The sequence below is a fragment of the Lissotriton helveticus genome, chromosome 6 (genome assembly GCF_964261635.1).
Source record: "Lissotriton helveticus chromosome 6, aLisHel1.1, whole genome shotgun sequence".
NCBI classification, from domain to species: Eukaryota; Metazoa; Chordata; class Amphibia; order Caudata; family Salamandridae; genus Lissotriton; species Lissotriton helveticus.
Genome location: NC_136067.1, coordinates 1,189,739,001 through 1,189,759,444, shown reverse-complemented (window position 1 = coordinate 1,189,759,444; position 20,444 = coordinate 1,189,739,001). Strand labels below are relative to the sequence as shown.

Here is a 20,444-nt window from a genome sequence, read left to right as displayed (position 1 = left end):
TGCTTGGGGGGCCTATGTCAAGGTTTTGCCTTGTAATGCCAAAATCAACCAGGGGCCCTCATTGTACGTCACAATGTGGGAGGGGGGCGCACACACTTCAGGATTGCTCCGTGCAACCTTGCTCGGTCCTCCGCGGTCAGGGTAACAAAAATACAGTTGCCCAACACTCCGCCGTCCACGGAGGAGCCCAGGGAGACTCCTGCAGGACCTCAGAGATCCGATCTCCTGCTTTCCGCCTCACAGGCAGGATACAGCAGCACCAGACACCAATGAGGGAGTGAAGCACTGCAGTACTTCCCCGGCCCCACAATACCTTCCTCGCTTGTCAAGCAGGACGACTGCCCACTACTGCAGGGATCTGGGTCCAGATGGGCTGATACAGCAGCCCCTTCCATGTAGCGAAAGGGAGTTACACCCCACCCCTGGAATCCTGGGCAATGTGGGTTCGTCTCGGGGGAAGGATTCATGCGGTCAAGCTCCGAAGCCCTAGTAGGCGTGGCCTGGCAGCGCTGACGTAGGCAGGCATACTTCGTGTTGCAGGGATTTCTTTCATCAGCCCGAGGCAAGGGCTTCCACTGGAGCTGTAGCGGCTCACTGACTTTGAATAGCACGGTGTGGGGGAAGCCCAGAGCATAGAGGCACATTCTGACCGGAGTGAAGCTCAAAGCGCCCCAAATTAGCTAAAAGTAAGCAAAGAAGAGCTCAACGCGCGCTGGCCAGATGGAGTGAGTAGAACGCACAAGCTGGCAAACATACAGGACCTCTTTGACATGCGCAGCTGCCTGACAGAGTCCCACAGCAGTGGTTCGCAGTTGAACATTTTTATGGCGCTAATATTTCCAAACTGGGGGCATGCTACTATGCCCCTTGAAGAACACTTGTGGCATAAAGAGGGTAGCATAGTAGGCAGGCCAGCACACAAGTCCAATTGCAGAGTGGCAGTCTCTCCAGCACCCCGGCAGGCAGGCAAACACAACAAAGCAAGTAGTCCCAATGACTGTCCCTCCTAGCAGCACAGCAGTCCTCTGGCAGTGTGCATATTGTTAGACACAGCAGCGTCTGGTTACAAGTCCCATCCAGTATCTAAATAACATGGGGTCAGAACCCCAGTGCTTATACTCAAAAATGTCTTTTATGAAGAGTTATCATCAAAGGAACCCTAAGAAGTGTGCAGCAATCCCTTTCAACCCAGCCCTGGCTCCAGATGATTAGGTGGTAAATCAGCCCTTTGTGTGAGTGCAGAGCACAACCTATACAAATGTAAAGTGTGAATCACCTCTTTCCAGCCCAGTAAGACTATCAGTATGCAGATGAATGCAGATGTATCCCCCGTCACACCAGCCCATCCTGTGTAGTGGCTATCTGGAAAGTATGCACCAAGTGCAGTTGTCACCTAGCTAAGACGTGCTTTTGTGGTCGCTTCAGACCAAGGCTGGTTTCTCTCTTTTTTGTGACTTGGTTGTGAGGCCTTCAGTTTTTTTTTGGTATATTCAAGGGTTTGGTATTCGTTTAAACAACTTTTTGCCAACCTGTACTTTTGTTCAGAAAAAATGGGGGGTTTTGTTTTTGATTCACTATTGACTGATAGAAAACAGGATGTGGGAGCACACCGCTGACCTCTCAGGAAAGGTTCGCCTCTTGGAAATTTTAGTACATGCAGTCTCTTGTAGCTCGCTCCGATATTTTCGAGTGTTTCGCCAAGGTTGGCGCAGATAGTGCTTATCTCTAGACACGTGTTTCTGGTTTATTAACCGTTATCAGTAGAGAATACAGTCTTGTATTTTGGGGTTTGCTCAGTAGGCTGCCAAATATTATATCAGGTCCGGTACCTCTCACTGGCGCGCAGGTGCTTCATCCACAAGCTCGTCAGCTCAATGACTCACGGGAGTACTTCAAATAGAAAACGGGATGTGGGAGCACACCGCTGACCTCTCAGGCAAGGTTCGCCCCTGGCATTCTGGTAAATGCAGTCTCGTATAGCTCGCTCCGATATTTTCGAGTGTTTCCCCAAGGTTGGCGCAGATAGTGCTGATCTCTAGACAAGTGTTTCTGGTTTATCAACCGTCATCAGTAGAGAATACAGTCCCCACAGCAGGAGCTGCCAGGAGTGCAACAGCAGTGGAAACTCGAAACTCTTAAATATTTTGGGGTGAAAATATATCACACTGAGCAAGATTTTATTATGTATTGATGGTAACTTGGAACAGGCACTGAATTCGATCAGGCAAACGTTTCTGGCTGCAGTTGCTTTTGTCCCTAATGGGTAGGGTTTCGATTGCAAAAATGTTTAATTACTTTGCTGCACTACCTGTTATACTTAAAAAGCCATTTTTCGCAGATCTGCAACAGCTACTTACGTTGCTCATATGGGCTAATGGGAGACATAGGGTGGCGAGGCATACACTGTATACCATGTTGCAAGAGGCAGGTTTGGAAGCCCCTAATTATTAGCTCTATTATGCAGCGGTGCAACTCCAGTGGCCTATGCGCTGTTAGGGGGGCTTCCGAACCCGGAGTGTAACTCAGTTCATGCTGACCTAGGCGAGCACCCACTCTTAGATTGGTTCCTTGCTGCCCGCCCTGGAGAGGCAAATACAATGTGCTACTGAAAGTGGCTTTTTGGTGCTAAATGACTTATATACATGGAGGTCGGAAGACAACCTTGGCCCTAAATCTGTGTCCGCTTTAACAAAATGTACCAAACTTATGGATGGCGAGCCACTGGGAGTGTGGGAGGACCTAGTGTTGGATAAGAAGTTAGTCATTTGAAGCCATGATGACCACAAATGATCTGGGACCGGTACAGTTCCTTTAGTACTTTGCTCTGCGTTGGGTTGTGGGCCGAATATGCAGATTGGAGCTAGACTTGCTTAACCTAGTGGGGCAGCTAGAGTTAATTCTTGATACTCAGTGGACAAAGCAAGTAGTAACAGGGTTATACTGTGGACTACTGCAGAGTGGTTCCAGGGGCTCTCAGACTCAAAAAGACTGGTAGGAAGACAAACTGGGAACTGAAATACAGTTGGCCTCATGGAATTGTTGTCTGGGTTCTGTCAAGAAGGTGTCCATAAACGCGACACTCCACTTTGCCTAATTTTATTATGTACCCCACGCTTATTTAACTCTACACTGGATAGGGTAAACGTACATAGGTGCGTGGTCTACTTGTCCTCGTTGTCACATGGAGGACGTAGACTCTGTGTATATGGTGTGGACCTGTCCTATTATAGCCACATTTTGGGTGGTGGTAGCAAAGAGCATTTCCAAAGTGACTGCTTCTATTCTGCCCCTAGACCCACTTAGGTGCATGCTGGATGTGCGTATGATTTTAAAACGGATGAAGCAACCGTTATGCTTCCAAAGCCTTCCTCTTGTTCTGGCAAAGTGCTGCATAGCCATGGCGTGGAAATCTGTCATGGCTCCAGCTATAGACCTCTGTTGCAGGGATGTGATGCCCTGTGCGGAAGCAGAGTTTGTGGTTGGATGGGAGCTGTCAACCACTTGACCATTGAGAAACTCATCTTGAAAAGATAGAGCAGAAATCGGAGGCACGCCCACTGTGAAGTGGGTGGCTGTAGGGAACGAGAGAGAAGTATACCCAAGTACAGTCTGGCTGTATGGAATGGGAGAGAGGGATACCCAGGTACAGTCATGACTCGGCCAATGATGTATCGGCAACCCGGGTTGCTGGTGGGTCATGAGAAGTTGGACCTCACCACATGTCTGGACAAACTGATACATCATGTAGTGAACACGTAGGGACAGAGGCGTGGGAGAGGTGGATGGCAATAATCAGATGTGTGTATTGGCTTAGTGGAGGAGAAGGAATATTACATGTGATACAGTTGTTATAATAATTACTTTTATATATGTTATAAACTTAATTGGTCACATCATAACTGAGGCCCCATGCCTACATAGTCATGTGAGCTATGTAATGGGAACAGTTATCTGATAGAGACTAGCCGCAGATTCCTTAACGTAGAATTATCCCCAGGCATGAGACTGGATCTGGAATTTTTTTTGCCACAGCATCCCTGTGCCCGGGGGGGATGGCATCACGCGACTCCGCCCAGGCGTTGTACGTGACATCAGCGAGGTCACATAAGTCCCACCCCGGCGCACCTACGTCAGTTTTTTTCCTTTTCCGTGCGCAACGCGGATCCGGATCGTGCTCCGGGCCTGTTGAGGCCTTTCCCTTTCGCTTCTTGCGTTGTGTGTGGGAACAGTGTGCGAATGCCTTTGGGCTTTAAGACATGCTAGTCATGTGCGCGGCAGATGTCGTCGACGGATCCTCACCCCATCTGCATGTGGTGTTTGGGGGAGCACCACAACTCCACTGATTGTGAGGCGTGCCATTGGATGAAATTGAAGTCCCGACGGGAGCACCGGATGAAACTTGTCTCAGCTCGCATGTCCAGGTTAGCGTCGTCACCACGCCCGCCCCCTGCGGAGGGTTTTCAGAACCGCAGCCTCCGTCTTCAACATCGTTCTTCTCCCAGGTCGCAAGAGCGTTGCTCACCTGCTGTTAAGTGTTGCAGTTTATCCCCGAGGGCACGTTCCCTGCCTGTTGGGGGCGCGGGCTCTCCGCAGGTGGTGTGGCCCCGTGTGTCGTCCCCCTTTCCGCCCTTTCCTGGTGTGGGGGCGACTGGAGCCCACATGGAGACATAAGCGGCGGCTTTGATGGCCTTGCTGGCTTCTCCTCCTCCTCCTTCAGGGACGTCAGCGGATCCCTTGCAATGTGCGAGCCAAATGGTTCAGATCCAGGCTCGGAGGTTGTGTTGCCGCTAGGGTGCGGCCCTTCGGGGGTCCCTCCTTCGGACCACGGCGCCTCTGCTTCGCCGCAAACTCCCGCGGGAGTCCCTGTGGTGTCGTGGGAGGTCGCCGGGACTAGGGGCGGAACCCTCGGGTCCCACTCTGGGCAGGCGGTGGCCTTGTCCAAGGCCGAGGTGACGCCTCTTTGGTGTCGCAGGGGCTGGCAGCGATGGCCCTTCTCATCCGGTCACGGGCCGAGGTTTGCAGGGGTCCCCTCGTCCCTCCCCGGGTCCCTCTTGCCCCTCCACGCAGGCGGCTGCCTCGTAGGAGGTCGAGTCGATGCCTTTCCAGCGCCATTCCCTCGCCACCTCGGCTCCAGCCCAGCCCTGGTCTCCTGCGCCGAGCGCTGTGGTGGAGGTCATTCCGGAGTCTCCCCTGATGTCGGACGACGATGTCCTGCCTCAGATTGCAGACTCTATGGCGCCAGGCTGACGTCGGGTCGTTGACTCGTCCTCGGGCGCCTCCTCTCCAGAGGTTCGACGCTTGCTGTGTCCTCCTCGCCGTCACCGCAGCCGCGGTCTTCGCCGGAGGCACCGCAGGTCCCCCGCTCCCTCTTCCTCCTTTCCGGACCTGGCTCTTCCTTCCTCCGGGTTTGCTTGGGGGGGCGGTCCCCTTAGCTTGCAGTCATCACCTACTGAGGAGCTGCTTTACCCACTGCGGGGCTCTACAGAGGTGGGTGTGGCAGGGCTCTGGTGGTAGGGAGCTGATGCTTCCCTTCGAAGGTTTGCTCCATTCTTCTCTTCAGGGGACCTCCTCCTCCTCCACCACTGCCGCCACCGCCGCCGTTGTGTGATCTGCGTGCTTCATGTGCATTCGATTCCACCTTGTTGGGACTGTGGTTCTGTTAGCTGCTGGCCCGCCCTTCTTGACTGTGTGTTTTTGCTTTGGGTTTGTACACCATGCTGGCCCTGAGACTAGGCCTTCTGTTTTTTCTCTTTAGCTGCTTGACAAGCTTTCTGCTGGTTTTTCCGCAGGTATTCTCCGTTGTCCTCTGCTGCAGAAGTTTTTCCTAAGAGGTTCCCATGTCTTGGGATGTAACATGTCCAATGTGGGGCAGTGGTAGCTGTTTTATAGCTCTGTCATGCGCTGGGGAGCTGTGGTCTCCTTCGGGCCTCTGTTCTCCATGGCTTTACAGTATGTTGCCGATGCAGTCCTCTTGCTGATGGCTTGGACTGGCTTGAGTTGCGCCCCGGAGTGTCCTCCTCCTGGGTCGCTGTGCTGTTCGCCTGGTTGGGCCTGCTGACTGCGACCTGGCGTCTTGGCTCTGTCTGCTTCCACTTCTTTTTGAGCCGTGTGTGCGGGCTCCTCCCTGGAGCGTATCTGGACCCGTCTTCGCCTTTCTCTCTCTGCCTTCTGCTGGCATCTGGTGTGACCTGAGTGCATCCTTCCATGGTGCTCTTGGCGTCTGGCTGTGTTTGCCGGTGCCAACCTACTGTCTTTCTGCACCATTGTGCTTTTTGGCGCTTTAGTGGGACTTGTCTTCTTCTTCCAGTGGGCCCTGCATTCAGTTCTACCTCTCCTCTCTGGGGATGAGATGGTTCTTGGGTTCTTGTCCCTCCTTAGGGCGCAGTTACCCCTGCGGAGCATTGAATGGTTCCTCCTGGGTGACCTCGGGCTTCCCTGTCTGCTTCCGCCTGCCTAATGCTGGCAGCACTGTTCTGTCTGGTCTATTGCCTTTTGGCTGTGATAAGCTCGGCTGCCCTCTTCACTTGGTGTGTTCCCGTTGGGGCGGGGAGGCTTGCCTTTGCTCTTCCTCTTTTCCTTGGAGTCTTTCGGCTGCTCTTCTCCCTCGGTGCTCCTCTTATTGTCGTGGCCTTGGGTGGAGGTTCTTTTGCCTTGTATGGGCGTGGGGTGCTTTGGCCTCCTTTCGCCTTGCCCTCTTTTCCTCTGCTGAGTGAGGACGGGCTACCTCTTTTCTTGTCTTCTCGCATCCCCTCTGGGGTCGGTGACCCTTTAAGTGTAGGGGTTTCCCTTGCCTGCAGGGAAGCAGCTCTTCGCTCTGTCCGTTTGAACCATCCCCTGTGGGACTCCCTGTTTTGTCCAGGTGGGTGGGGTCCTCTCGCAGACCCTCCTCCCCTCTGGGTATGGCTAGTGTATCTATTCTACGTTAAGGAATCTGCGGCTAGTAGTCTCTGAGATGTACGAGTTACTTACCTTCGGTAACGATGTGTTCGAGGCATATGAGCTGCAAATCTCACACTGAGCATTAGATCGCCACCTGGTATTGGGCTCGGATGATTGCATGTCGTTGTCGTCTTGGAAGAAGTCTTTGTAGTCACGAGATCGGTGACTCCTCCCTTGGACGATAGTGCGCATGGGCATCGACTCCATTCTTAGATTGTTTTTTTCCGCCACGGGATTCGGATGCAACTTTTCCGCTCCGGTTCGAAATCTACTTTTCAAGTAGTTCGATACGTAAAAACGTTACCAAAAACTTTCGACATCAATAACTATCGACTCGACTTCATCACATCGATTCCGGTCGTTGACGCGGGCCGTTGGGCCTATCCACGCCGTGAGGCCTACAATTCATGGAAAGGACGCCGTTCAAGAGATGCCCCGAGTGTGGAGCCAAATTTCCACACAGCGACCATCACGAGGTGTGTAACTTGTGCTTATCGCCAGAACACGACGAGTCGAGCTGTACAGCTTGTGCATCCTTTCGATCCAAAAAGACCGTTCGAGATCGGAGGGCCCGTCGACACGATATGCAGAGATCGGCTCTGGAACCGGTGGATATCTTCGACGAAGGTCCATGCGTCCCAGAGGAAGATTCGGATGAAATCCAAATCGTATCTGAGGCAGATGACTCCATACCTTCGTGTCAACGCGTGAGTACTACTGCCTCTACCCCAGCCCCAACACCTAAATTGAAGGCAAAGGTCAAAACTCCCCCTTCGGGGCCCAGTCACGACCAAAACACTGCTTCGAAAGCCCCGCCATTGAGCCCGGCTCCGAAGAAAATATTAAAGCCTTCCGGTAGCTCCATACCGAGCAAACCGCACGTGCCGATACCACCAGCTCCCCCGGCACCGAAACAGAAAGAAGTCCCGGTTCCGAAACACACTCCGAAACCGTCGACTCCTAAAGACAAGGCGGCTTCCGATGCTTCCAAACCCACTAAACAGGCCTCGCCTCCAAAGACAATATCTTCGGTGCCGAAACCTACGCCAAAGGACTCTGTAACAGCTCCTAAGGCTAAAGATAAGCTACAACCATGCCAGGAACGTAAAAAAACGACGCCGAAAGCGGTTCCTCAAGAAGAGCTTTTCCAACCTGATCCTTTGCAAACAAGGATCTACATTGATTCACAAACAGGACATGTTTCTACTATGCCACACAGAAAGAGGAAGTTAGATACAGCACCTAGACCTCCAGTGCCTGTCAAGAAGAAGGATTCTGCCACATCACCTATGCACCCTTTTTCTCCTGTACCTTCTCATTCACCTCCCCTTTCTTCAAACCTTTCATCTCAAAATTCTCCTCTTCATTCTTCACCTCCACATACACCACCTCAGAATGATAATGAGTATAACCTAGGGGAAGTGCGAGACCCAGATGAGACTTTTCCCTATCCAAGTGATACACCCGACTGGGAGTACCCAAACCCATAAGATGTACCAGATATTCCTGACCCACATACATATCCATCCAAACCATCTCCTCCAGAAGATAATATTGATTTCAGACACTTACTCAATAGGGCTGCCATCTATCATAATGTCACAATGCACTCAGATGAGGCAGAAGAAGATTTTTTTGCTAGATACTTTTGAACACGCCCAAAAGTCAGTTCAAATACTACCTATGATTGAAGGGGTCATTAAGCATGCCCCAGAAGTGTTTAAAGATTCTGTACGAGCCAGGATCATAAATCCAAGAATAGAGAAAAAGTACAGGCCTGCTCCTGGGGATCCTGCCTACATTAAGGGAAAGCTACCCTTAGATTCCCTAGTAGATTCAAACACCAGAAAACTGGCAAACTCCCAAACATCAGGTGAAGCACCACCACCTGATAAGGAATCAAACATAATAGACACTTCAGGCAAGAGAATAGCTGCCCAAGCTGGCAATACATGGCGCATAGCTAACACACAAGTCCTCCTCGCAAGGCTCACTATGATCAGTTAGAAACACTTTTACAACATCTACCTGACCAATATAAAGCACGGGCAAATGACTTTATACAAGAGGGTAAGCTAATCTCAAATGCCTCAATCAAGTGCGCACTAGATGTAGCAGACACTGCATCTAGAGCAATAAACACTAGGGTCCTACTTATACAACATGCATGGTTACGCATTTCAGAATTTAAGCAGGAAGTGCAAACAATCATCTTAAATCAGCCATTCAACCAACAACAATTGTTTGGTCCAGAGGTAGACACAGCACTTGAAAAAATGAAGAAAGACACCGATACAACCAAATCTATGTGAGCTCTGCAGTCCACCCAAGCACGAGGCTCCTTTCGTTGCTTCTTTTACAGAGGGGGCTCCAAACAAGCTGGCGCAGACAATTCAGCTTCCTTTAAAACCAATACACAAACATCCTCCAATAGAGGATATTTTAGAGGAGGCTATAGAGGCAACAACAACAAGGGAAGAGGTTGAGGAAATAACAATAATCAAACCTCTCCCAACACAAAACAGTGACTTCCTTCTGCTTCCCCAACAGCATTCCACTCCTAACACAGTTCCTACCTGTCTGGAATTCCATCACAACAGACCAGTGGGTAAGATAGATTATCCAGTATGGCTACTGCCTAGAACCTACAGCTACCCCTCCACATATATCACCCAGACAGCGTCCAATGTATACAGAACATCTAACGCTGCTTAAACAAGAGGTTCTATCATTGCTTCTAAAAAACGCAATAGAAATAGTTCCACTATAACATCAAGGAACAGGGGTTTACTCCCTATATTTCCTAATACCCAAGAAGGACGGGACACTAAAACCAATTCTCGACCTCAGGCCCCTCAATCTATATTTACACTCAGATCATTTTCATATGATCACTTTACAACAAGTGCTCCCATTGTTGCAAAAAGGCGGTTTCCTTACTACACTAGATCTCAAGGACGCCTACTTCCACATTCCCATACATCCTTCTCACAGGAAGTATCTAAGGTTTGTACTAGAAGGACAACACTATCAGTTCAAAGTCCTTCCATTCGGAGTCACAACTGCACCAAGAGTGTTTACAAAGTGCCTAGCAGCAGTAGTAGCAGCACATCTCGGAAGACAACACATCCATGTCTTCCCATACCTAGGCGATTGGATTATAAAAGCCAAGTCGTTCAGTGTGAAAAACACACATTACAAACGATTCAAACATTGCACAACTTGGGGTTCACACTCAACTACACCAAGTCACATCTTCAGCCCTCTCATGTACATCAATACCTAGGGGCTACAATAAACACAGCTACAGCTCTAGCTTGTCCCAGTCCAGCCAGGATACAGAGCATTCAAGCCTTAGTCACAAAGTTTCAAACACAACACCCTCTCCCAGCCAGAGTGTTCATGCAACTAATAGGCATGATGGCATCATGCATTTTTATTGTTCCATATGCAAGACGGCAAATGCGCCCATTGCAAGAATGCCTAACACATCAGTGGAACCAGGCTCAAGGACAACTTACAGACCTGGTGTTGGTAGACAGCCGCACACATCGTTCTCTGCAGTGGTGGAACACCAAAAACTTGTCCAGAGGGCGGCAGTTCCTCGAGCCTGTTCCACAAATAGTACTTACAACAGATGCATCTCTAACAGGATGGGGAGCCCATCTCCTACACCATACAACTCAAGGGAAGTAGACCACTCAACAAAAAGTGCTCCACATCAATCACCTAGAGTTGCTAGCAATATCCCTACCACTCAAGTCCTTCCAAGTACATGTACAGAACAAAACTGTCCTGATCCGGACAGACAACATAACAGCCATGTACTACATTAAAAAACAGAGGGGACACACTCTCTGCAACTGTCCCAGCTTGCAAGGAACATTTGGAGATGGGCCATTCCACAAAAAATATATATGCTATCAGAACACCTTCCAGGAGTTCACAATCAGATAGCAGATCTGTTAAGTCGGCAGACACAACAAATTCACGAATGGGAACTACATCAGCAAGTTCTTCTACCATTCTTTCACACGTGGGGTCATCCAGACATCGATCTGTTCGCCACACACGAAAACGCAAAATGCCCAACCTTCGCCGCCAGGTTTCCACATCCGTTGTCCAAAGGCAACTGGTCAGGCAGATTTGCGTACGCTTTTCCGCCACTCCCACTAATACCACTAGTAGTATGCAAGTTAAGCCAACAGTCTCTCAAGATGATCCTAGTAGCTCCCACATGGCCACAACAACCATGGTTCACAACGCTGCTAGAACTCTCAATAGTTCCACATCAAAAACTGTGTCCGACACCATCCATGCTAACGCAGAACCATGGAGACTTCAGACATCCAGATCCAAATCAACTGAATCTAGCAATCTGGCTCCTGAAGTCTTAGTTTGGTTACCTTAACCTACCACCAGACTGTATGAATATCATTAAGGAAGCCAGAAGACCTACTACTAGAGCCTGCTATGCAGCAAAATGGAAGAGATTTGCTATTTACTGCAACAATACTCAAATTGATCCACTGGATGCTTCTATCCAGAATATTATCTGCTACATTCTACACTTACAAATATGTAATCTAGCATATTCATCTTTAAGGCTTCATCTTGCAGCCATTGCTGCGTACCTACAAAATAGACAACATCTGTCATTATTTAGAGTACCTGCAATTAAAGCATTTATGGAAGGATTGAAAAGAATCATTTCTCCTAGGTTACCACCCTCTCCAGTGTAGAACCTAAACATTGTTCTTACCAGGCTCATGGGCTCCCCTTTTGAACCTTTACACAAATGTGAACTGCAATTCCTCACATGGAAAACAGCTTTCCTTATTGCTATTATCTCTCTCAGGAGAGTAAGTGAAATTCAGGCTTTCACTATACAAGAACCATTTTTACAACTACATCGTAACAAAGTAGTCCTAAGAACAAATCCAAAATTCCTTCCTAAAGTCTTTACTCCATTTCATCTAAACCAATCAGTAGAGTGCTAGTGTTTTTTCAAAACTCAGACTCTGTAGCAGAAAGAGCTCTACACACCCTAGATGTAAAAAGAGCCCTTCTCTATTACATTGATAGGACTAAAACCTTTTGAAAGACAAAACAATTGTTTGTAGCTTTCTCACCACCACATAAAGGTAACCATCTCTAAAGCTGGAATTGCTAGGTGGATTGTAAAATGCATACAAATATGCTATCAAAAAGCAAAATGTACATTAACAATTCCTCCAAGAGTGCACTCCACACGCAAACTAGGAGCCTCTATGGCCTTCTTAGGGAACATTCCTCTAGAAGACATATGCAAAGCAGCAACATGGTCTACAATACATACCTTCACTAAACACTATTGTCTTGATGTGCAAGCAAAGTAGCAAGCTGCAGTAGGCCAAGCTGTCCTCAAAACTCTCTTTCAAAGTACTGCAACAAATACAGGTGACCACCGCTAGGGGAAACACTGCTGTATAATCAATGCTCAGTGTGAGATCTACAGCTCATATGCCTCGAACAGTAAATGCTACTTACCAGTATGCATCTGTTCTTGGAATGTAGAGCTCCAGAGCCTCACACGCCCACCCGCCTCCCCGGGACCTGTATCTGTTCCAGTTCTATCTTAATTAGATATACACACATGGACATCCCTTTTTTCTATTTCTACTAACTCCATCATTTCCCATCATGGCGAAAAACAATCTAAGGATGGAGTCTATGCCCATGCGCACTATCGTCCAAGGAAGGAGTCACCTATCTCGTGACTACAAAGACTTCTTCCAAGACGACGACAACATGCAATCATCCGAGCCCAGCACCAGGTGGCGATCTAATGCTCAGTGTGAGACTCTGCGGCTCTACATGCCGAGAACAGATGCATACTGTAAGTAGCATTTACTATCTGGTAGAGATGATTCTAGCCGCAGATTCCTTCACGGCCCACCCTTCCTCCCTCCCCGTTCTGTGAGGACTTTTGGCATGGTCTTCTGCACTCGCCTCCCTGTGGGCGGCTGTGTCTTCTATGGGTACATTCTTTACCTCTTTCTGACAGGATGTTTGTTCTGTTTATTTGTTCCTTTCCTCCCCTTTGGCATATTGGAGGAGAGGTTTATAGGTACTTCGGTGCCCTTATGCTCTGGTTGCTTCAGGTTGAGATTCCCCACCCCCCTTTTATTACTAGGGTTCTGGGCCCTCTGCTATGCTCTAGGTTGGGGTCTTTTGGCTGTGCCTCTGCCCTTCGGTCACTTATGAGGGTTATCTGAAAGAAACAGGTTAGTATTAGATTCCTTACCTTAGAATATCCCCAGGCGTCTGACTGGATCCGGAACTTTTTGCGTAGCAGTACCCATGCGCGTCGGTAGGTGTACTTAGACTCCGCGCGCTGACGTCAGTTCTTCTTTTTTCCGCGCCAGCAAGCGCAGATCCGGAAAAAGTTGTACCTTATTCAATTTTTGACAAACTTTTTACGATCCTTTTTGATCTACTTTCGAAGTCTCTCGACTCCGACGGTGCCGGTAGGGATGCCCGGGTGCAAGCCCTGCGCCGACTGCAACCAACTGATGTCTGTTACCGACCCCCATCGCCGGTGCCTGCACTGTCTAGGCCCGGACCACCACGACAAGTCCTGCTCCGACTGTCGGGCCCTGACGTCTAAAGCTAGATGGGAGTGGTCTCGTAAGCGACTAGAGCTTCGGCAGTCCGCCCCGCGCCGCTCGAGGTCCCGGTCCGGAAGGAGGTCGAGGGACCGGTCGCGGGGCCGGAGTCACCACAGTTCCGGGAGTCGTCATCAGTCTTCGGGCTCGAAGTCCTCAGGTAAGAGGCACAAGAAGTCGAAGAGGCACCATCGCTCTTCTGACTCCCCCCCCCCCCGCCCCCCCCGCGAAGCGGCCGGGGGTTCAGGCGACACCGCCCACGTGGCTCCGCCGGAGCCGCAGGTGTCGCGCCCTGCTCCATACTCGCCGGTCCCTGGACAGAACGCGACGCTGGGGGAGATTGATAACTTCCTCATGGCGATGAGGTTGCTCGCTCCTCTGTCGGGTTCCGCCGCGCCTTAGGGCCAAGCGGTCCCAACTGGGTCCCCACGCGGGCCGGGTGCTTCGGCCCCTGGCGCCGTCGGGTGCTTTGTCGCCGACTTCGGTCCCGAGGCCGCAGGGCCCCACTGGATCCGGGTCGCCGCCACGACCTCGCCGGCCCCGAGGGTGTCGCCCCCGGCGCCGTCCCAGGACGACGCCGTCCCTGGTCCTGCCCTCGATTCGGGTCCGGCGTCTGAGCGGCGACGCTCGGCGCTGCTCTCGACGCCGATGGGAGATTTTTACTTCTACGACCCGGCCCTATCCTTTGAGCCTGAGTACCAGGCGATGGGTGACGAGGGGGATTGGGAGGGGTCTGAGGACCCTCTGGCACGTGAGTGTCAGTCTTATGCGGACTGGACAGGAGAGCTTGGGGAGGCCAGTGGTCTGGACACTTCGTCCAACACTGGTTTTGTCTCCCCTCCTAGCGTGGCTACGGAGGAGGGGGCTGCCTATAGCGTGGTGCTGATGAGGGCGGCCAAGGCCTTGGGCTCCCCGTCGCGTCCGTGAGGACTAACCTCCTCACTGAGGTCCTTAAACCGCAGGCAAGCTCGGCCGAGCGCCTGCTGCCGTTTAATGAGGCCTTATCAGACGTTCTTCTGGGCACTTGGTCCAAGCCCGCTACAGGTCAGATAGGAATGTGGCCAGGCGCCACCGCCCGGCTCCGGGCGATCCTTGCTTTCTGTCTACCCACCCCACCCCCGAGAGCCTGGTCATCCAGGCCTCTAATTCCCAGACCGCATTCCCGTCAGCTCCCCCAGACCGGGAATCCAAGAGGTACGAGCAATACGGAAAGAAAGTATTCTCCTCCCTGAGTTTAGGATTGCGGTCAGTCAACACCGCATGCCTCTTGGGCCGCTACACCCACTCTCTGTGGGATACGATCGCGGACGTGCTGCCAGAATGCCCGGTGGAGGTCCGGGCTAAACTCGGCCAAGCCCTTGTGGAGGGTCGAGATGCGGCGCGTTATTCCATCCGGTGTGGGCTGGACACTACTGACTCAATAGGCAGATCGATCGCAACGACGTTGGCGATTCGTCGCCACGCCTGGTTGAGGTCTGCCAACTTCTCGGCTGATGTCCAAAACACACTTATGGACATGCCATTCAATGGCCTTCACCTCTTCGGTGACAAAGCAGACCATGCGCTCGAGCGCTTTAAGGACTCCAGGGCTGCGGCCAAGTCTTTGGGCCTCTCGCCCTGCGCCAGCAAACGGCTGCTTTTCGCCCCACACGTTCTGCCAGCCACGGGCCGCAAATTACCATTCAGCGCGGTGGCGGGCGTGGAAACCGCTCTGGTGGCGGTTGGGGACAACTGCGAGGCCAGTCCACACCAGCCCCTGCAGCATCCGCCTCACAACCTTCCGAGTTTTCAGGCCCATGTGACGCCGGTGGGGGGCAGGGTTCGCCATCACCACCTCCACTGGCGCACTGTCACATCGGACAGGTGGGTGCTGCAAATCGTCCAAAGGGGCTACTCCCTCCCCTTCGAGGCGACCCCTCCAGCCGTGCCACCGCGTGTCGGGGGATCTCTTGCAACTTCTGCAGGAGGAAGTTACGGCCCTCTTGGCCAAGGGGGCCATCGAGCGCGTTCTTGGGCCAGAAGTAGGGTGTGGTTGTTACTCCCACTACTTTCTGGTACCCAAGAAGGGCAAAGGGGGCCTACACCCTATCTTGGATCTGCGGAACGTCAACGGCTTCCTCCGGAAGGAGAAGTTCAAGATGCGGACACTGGCTCAGGTCTTAGCTGCCCTGGACCCCGGAGACTGGATGGTAGCGTTGGACTTGCAGGATGCTTATTTTCACATCCCCGTCCTGCTGGCCCACCTGCGTTACCTGCAGTTCACGGTATGCCACGAGCACTTTCAGTTTACTGTGCTCCCCTTCGGCCTTACCAGCGACCTACGGGTGTTCATGAAAGTGATGGCGGTGGTCGCGGCTCATCTGCGCAGGTTAGGGGGTTCAGTTTTCCCCTACCTCGACGACTGGTTGTTGAAGGCGGGCTCGCCCCAGACAGTCGTCAGCCACCTCCAGACTACTGCCGACCTCCAGCACCTGCTTGGGTTCTCCATCAATGTGCCGAAGTCACACCTGTGTCCCTCTCAGAAGCTCCTCTTTATCGGAGCGGTTCTGGACTCGGCGCAGATTCGGGTGTATCTTCCCGAGCAGCGGGTTCGGGATATTCAGGCTCTGATTCCGATCTTTCAGCCTTTGTCCCGAGTCTCGGTCAGGTTGACGCTGCGGCTTCTGGGGCTGATGACCTCCTGCATCATTCTGGTGCATCACGCTCGGTGGCGGATGCGGGCTCTGTAGTGGGACCTGAAGTTTCAGTGGGCCCAGCATCAGGGCAACTTGTCCGACTATGTCTTGATCTCGGAGGGCACTGCAAGACAGTTGCAGTGGTGGCTCACGGACCGTGATTGGGTCAGCGGCAGATCCCTCTCCCTTCCCCAAGCGGAGCACGTAGTTGTGACAGACGCGTCCCTCCAGGGCTGGGGAGGCCACATGGGAGAGGCGGAGATTAGAGGCCTCTGGTCTCCGACGGAGTCCCGGCTCCATATCAACCTTTTGGAGCTGCGGGTGATTCGTCTAGCACTGAAGGCATTCCTCCCCTCTGTTCGGGGGAGTGTAGTGCAGGTGTTCATGGACAACACCACCGCCATGTGGTACTGCAACAAACAGGGCGGGGTGGGGTCGTGGACCCTATGCCAGGAGGCTCTGCGCCTCTGGCAGTGGCTGGAACATCAGGGCGTGACCCTGGTGGTTCAACACCTGGCAGGTTCCCTGAACGCCAGGGCGGACGAACTCAGCCGCCGGTGCATGATGGATCACGAATGGCGTCTGAACTCGGACGTGGCGCAATGCCTCTTTCAGCAGTGGGGAGGGCCTTGGTTAGATCTATTCGCCACAGAAGAGAACACGCAATGTCATCAGTTCTGCGCGTTGGAATTTCCAAGGCGGCACTCGCTCGGAGACGCTTTTCGACGCGAGTGGAGTTGCGGTCTGTTAAACGCCTTTCCGCCTATACCACTTCTGCCCAGAGTGCTGAAGAAGATCGAGCGCGACCGGGCCCAAGTCATCCTTGTGGCTCTGCACTGGGCACGAAGAGACTAGTATCTCGAGCTACTCAGCATGTCAGTCGATCCCCCGATTTGTCTGCCTCTTCAGGAGGACCTTCTGTCACAGCAGCAGGGGATGGTCCTCCACCCGAACCTGTCCAGTCTCCTCCTCCATGCTTGGAGATTGAGCGGCGACAGTTGAGGTAATTTGACTTGCTTCCTGAAGTTTGTAATGTGATTCTGGCAGCCAGGCGTCCCTCCATAAAGCCGGTATACGCCTGCAGGTGGAACAGATTTGTGGCATGGTGCACAGCAAAGGCTGTGTATCCACTCTCTGCCCCCCTTTCTGAGGTTCTCCTCTTCCTTCTTTCTCTTGCCAAGCAGGGCTCTGCTCTGGGCACTATCAAGGGCTACCTTTCTGCCCTTTCCGCTTTCTTGAGGCTACCTGATCAGCCTTCTTTGTTCAAGTCCCCGATTGGTAACAGATTCTTGAAGGGCATCACTCATATGTTTCCCCCTGTTCCTTTCATGATGCCCCAGTGGGACTTGAATCTGGTTTTGACTTACCTGATGTGCGCTCCCTTTGAGCCGCTTCAATAACTGTCCTCTTCGCCTTCTTACTCTGAAGACTGCTTTCCTGGTTGCCATCACCTCTGCCAGGAGAGTGAGTGAGCTCCAGGCTCTTTCCTCTAAACCTCCTTTCCTTTCTGTCCATCCGGACAAGGTTGTGTTGCGGACAAGACCCTCTTTCCTGCCCAAGGTAGTCACAACCTTTCACATCGGGCAGTCCATCACCTTGCCCACCTTCTTTCCGCCTCCGCATCCTTCTAAAGAGGAAGAGCGGCTCCACCGTCTGGACCCAAAACGTGCGCTGTCATTCTATCTAGATCGCACACGCCAGTTCCGGGTGGATGACCAACTCTTTGTTGGTTACGTGGGCGCAAAGAAGGGGAGGGCGGTGTACAAACGGACCATCTCTTGGTGGGTCGTGTTGTTCATCAAGGCATGCTACTCTTTGGCTAAAAAGGAGCCTCCTGTTGGGCTGAGGGCCCATTCCACTTGTTCCACGGCGGCTACTACTGCCCAGGGCCGGGCAGTCCCCTTGCAGGACATTTGTCAGGCTGCTACGTGTGCCTCGCTGCACACGTTTGCAAGACACTACTGCCTGGACAGCCAAGTCCGGAGGGATGGCTTCTTTGGCCGTTCCGACCTCCAGGACTTTCTGGTGTGATCATTGGTTCGCAGACCCACCACCTGGGTTGGTATTGCTGGGGTATCTATTCTAAGGTAAGGAATCTAATACTAACCTGTTTCTTTCAGATGCACAAGTTACTTACTTTGGTAACGATATATCTGTAAGAAACAGTAGTTAGTATTAGATTCCTTACCGCCCCACCCATCCTCCCCGTTCTGCGAACCGATATCTAGGGTTAAGGTCATCCCCTTTTAGGGCCCTAGTTTCATGTCACCAGTGTTGGTTTTTATCATGGCTCTGCGTTTCTGGCGCGGAAAAGCTTTGTATAAGAACTGACGTCAGCGCGCGGAGGCAGCATCTAAGTACTCCGACGACGTCATCACGGCGACGACGGACGCAGAGCCGCGGACGACGCCTACCGACGCGCATGGGTACTGCTACGCAAAAATTTCCGGATCCAGTCTGACGCCTGGGGATATTCTAAGGTAAGGAATATAATACTAACTACTGTTTCTTACAGATATATCGTTACCGAAGGTAAGTAACTTGTGCGTCACACTCTGTGATGGGACTGTCTTGGAGTTTTGCCGTTCCTGGTTTGTCCCGTACTGGTTCCCCTTCATTGTTTCTGGTTGGGGTTGTAGTCCTGTTACATGTTATCATGACATTTTTACATGTGTTCTTTGTCTCCAAAAGGGGTTATCTCCGTACTGGCAGGGTTGCTGCTCAGGGCTGAGTTATGTTGTTTATTCTTTTTCCTGCCTTTGGGTACTGCAGTACCTGGCACTACTCTTTATGGTGTTGTTCCTCACCATCCCTTTTTTCTACTATTTCTGCTCTTTCGCACACTGTTCCTATACTCTCACAGTTTTGTCTGTTGGCTCCGCTTTGTGGCACGGAAAAGTTCTCCGAAGAAAACTGACGTAGGCGCGCTGGGGTGGGACTTATGTGACCTCGCTGACGGACAATGCCTAGACGTAGTTGCGTGATGCTGTCCCCCTGGCGCGCAGGGATGCTGTGGTAAAAAAAAATCCGGATCCAGTCTCACGCCTGGGGATAATTCTACGTTAAGGAATCAACGACTAGAATCATCTCTACCAGATACATCGTTACCGAAGGTAAGTAACTCGTACTATAATGCAATACTGCATTGATTATTGGCTATATGTCTAAATGCACAATGTTGTATATACATGTTGCAATATGAAAAATTCTTTAAAAACACAATAAAAAAAAACCAATCAAAGTAAACTGGTCATTCAGCGTGAAATAAATGTAGTAGGGGGATCAAGTTGAATTTCCAGTATTCATAGCAGGAGGAGAAGCTAGCAGAAAAAGGTGTGAATTGTTGGTTACCTTTATGCAAGTTTGTTCAAAGAGAGGTTAAAAAAGAATATATTCAAAAGTACCATAGGAAAGGATTGCTCATTTAAAGGAGTGGAATGCATGTACATCGCCAAAAGTAAGGTATAGTAGGTTGTGTCACATTGGCTGCGACATTTGGCAGACTGGACTGCGATTATTGCTATCCAGTGCTGTTTATTTGTAAATGCCTTTTCTATGTGATAAGATTTTAATTGTGCCCAGTGTTCTTCATAATCCTCGAGGCATGCAGGTTGCAGTTTGCATACCCTAGCATTTCCTTGCGTGTAAGATTCATATTGCATAAACTCCTTCATGCATTCATTTGGCCCAACTGCATTTTGTAATATGCTTGTGTAGAATTTGTAGCATTGATTCTGCCCTTGACACTGGCTTAGTTGCTAGCTTGTTCATTCAGCATCTAGTTGTAATAATATACAATGTGTTTTTTTATTATTACAAAGCCGCAGGAAGGCTATCTGATGGTGCAGCAGTTCCAGTACCTGGGATGGGCTTCACACAGAGAAGTTCCAAGTTCCAAGCGATCATTCCTGAAGTTGATTCTCCAGGTTGAAAAGTGGCAGGAGGAAAGTGATGACGGTGAAGGTCGTACCATTCTTCACTGCTTGTAAGTGATTAAAGAAGCTCAATTGCAACTTGGATACATTTATAATCTAGAGTGTTTTTTAAAGTTGAACATTTCCTTTAGAGATCAACTTATTGATGTCTGTGTTCCATTTTAAGATCTTCAAACATTTGGAGAAACTATTACTCATTTCCTTCTTTTCATTGGGCAGGTAGACTTCAAAGATACAAACACAGTGGT

At 51.0% G+C, this 20,444-nt stretch overlaps 1 protein-coding gene across 14 annotated transcripts in view; it reads left to right on the top strand.

Moving 5' to 3' along the window:
• Positions 1-20,444, top strand: part of PTPRK (protein tyrosine phosphatase receptor type K) — a 1,613,435-nt gene that overhangs the window by 1,559,218 nt on the left and 33,773 nt on the right. For all 14 annotated transcript variants that reach the window (XM_078648913.1, XM_078648910.1, XM_078648911.1 and 11 more), the window contains one exon: positions 20,083-20,246. In XM_078648913.1, coding sequence (XP_078505039.1) covers positions 20,083-20,246 — 164 coding nt within the window. The remainder of the gene's footprint in view (positions 1-20,082; positions 20,247-20,444) is intronic.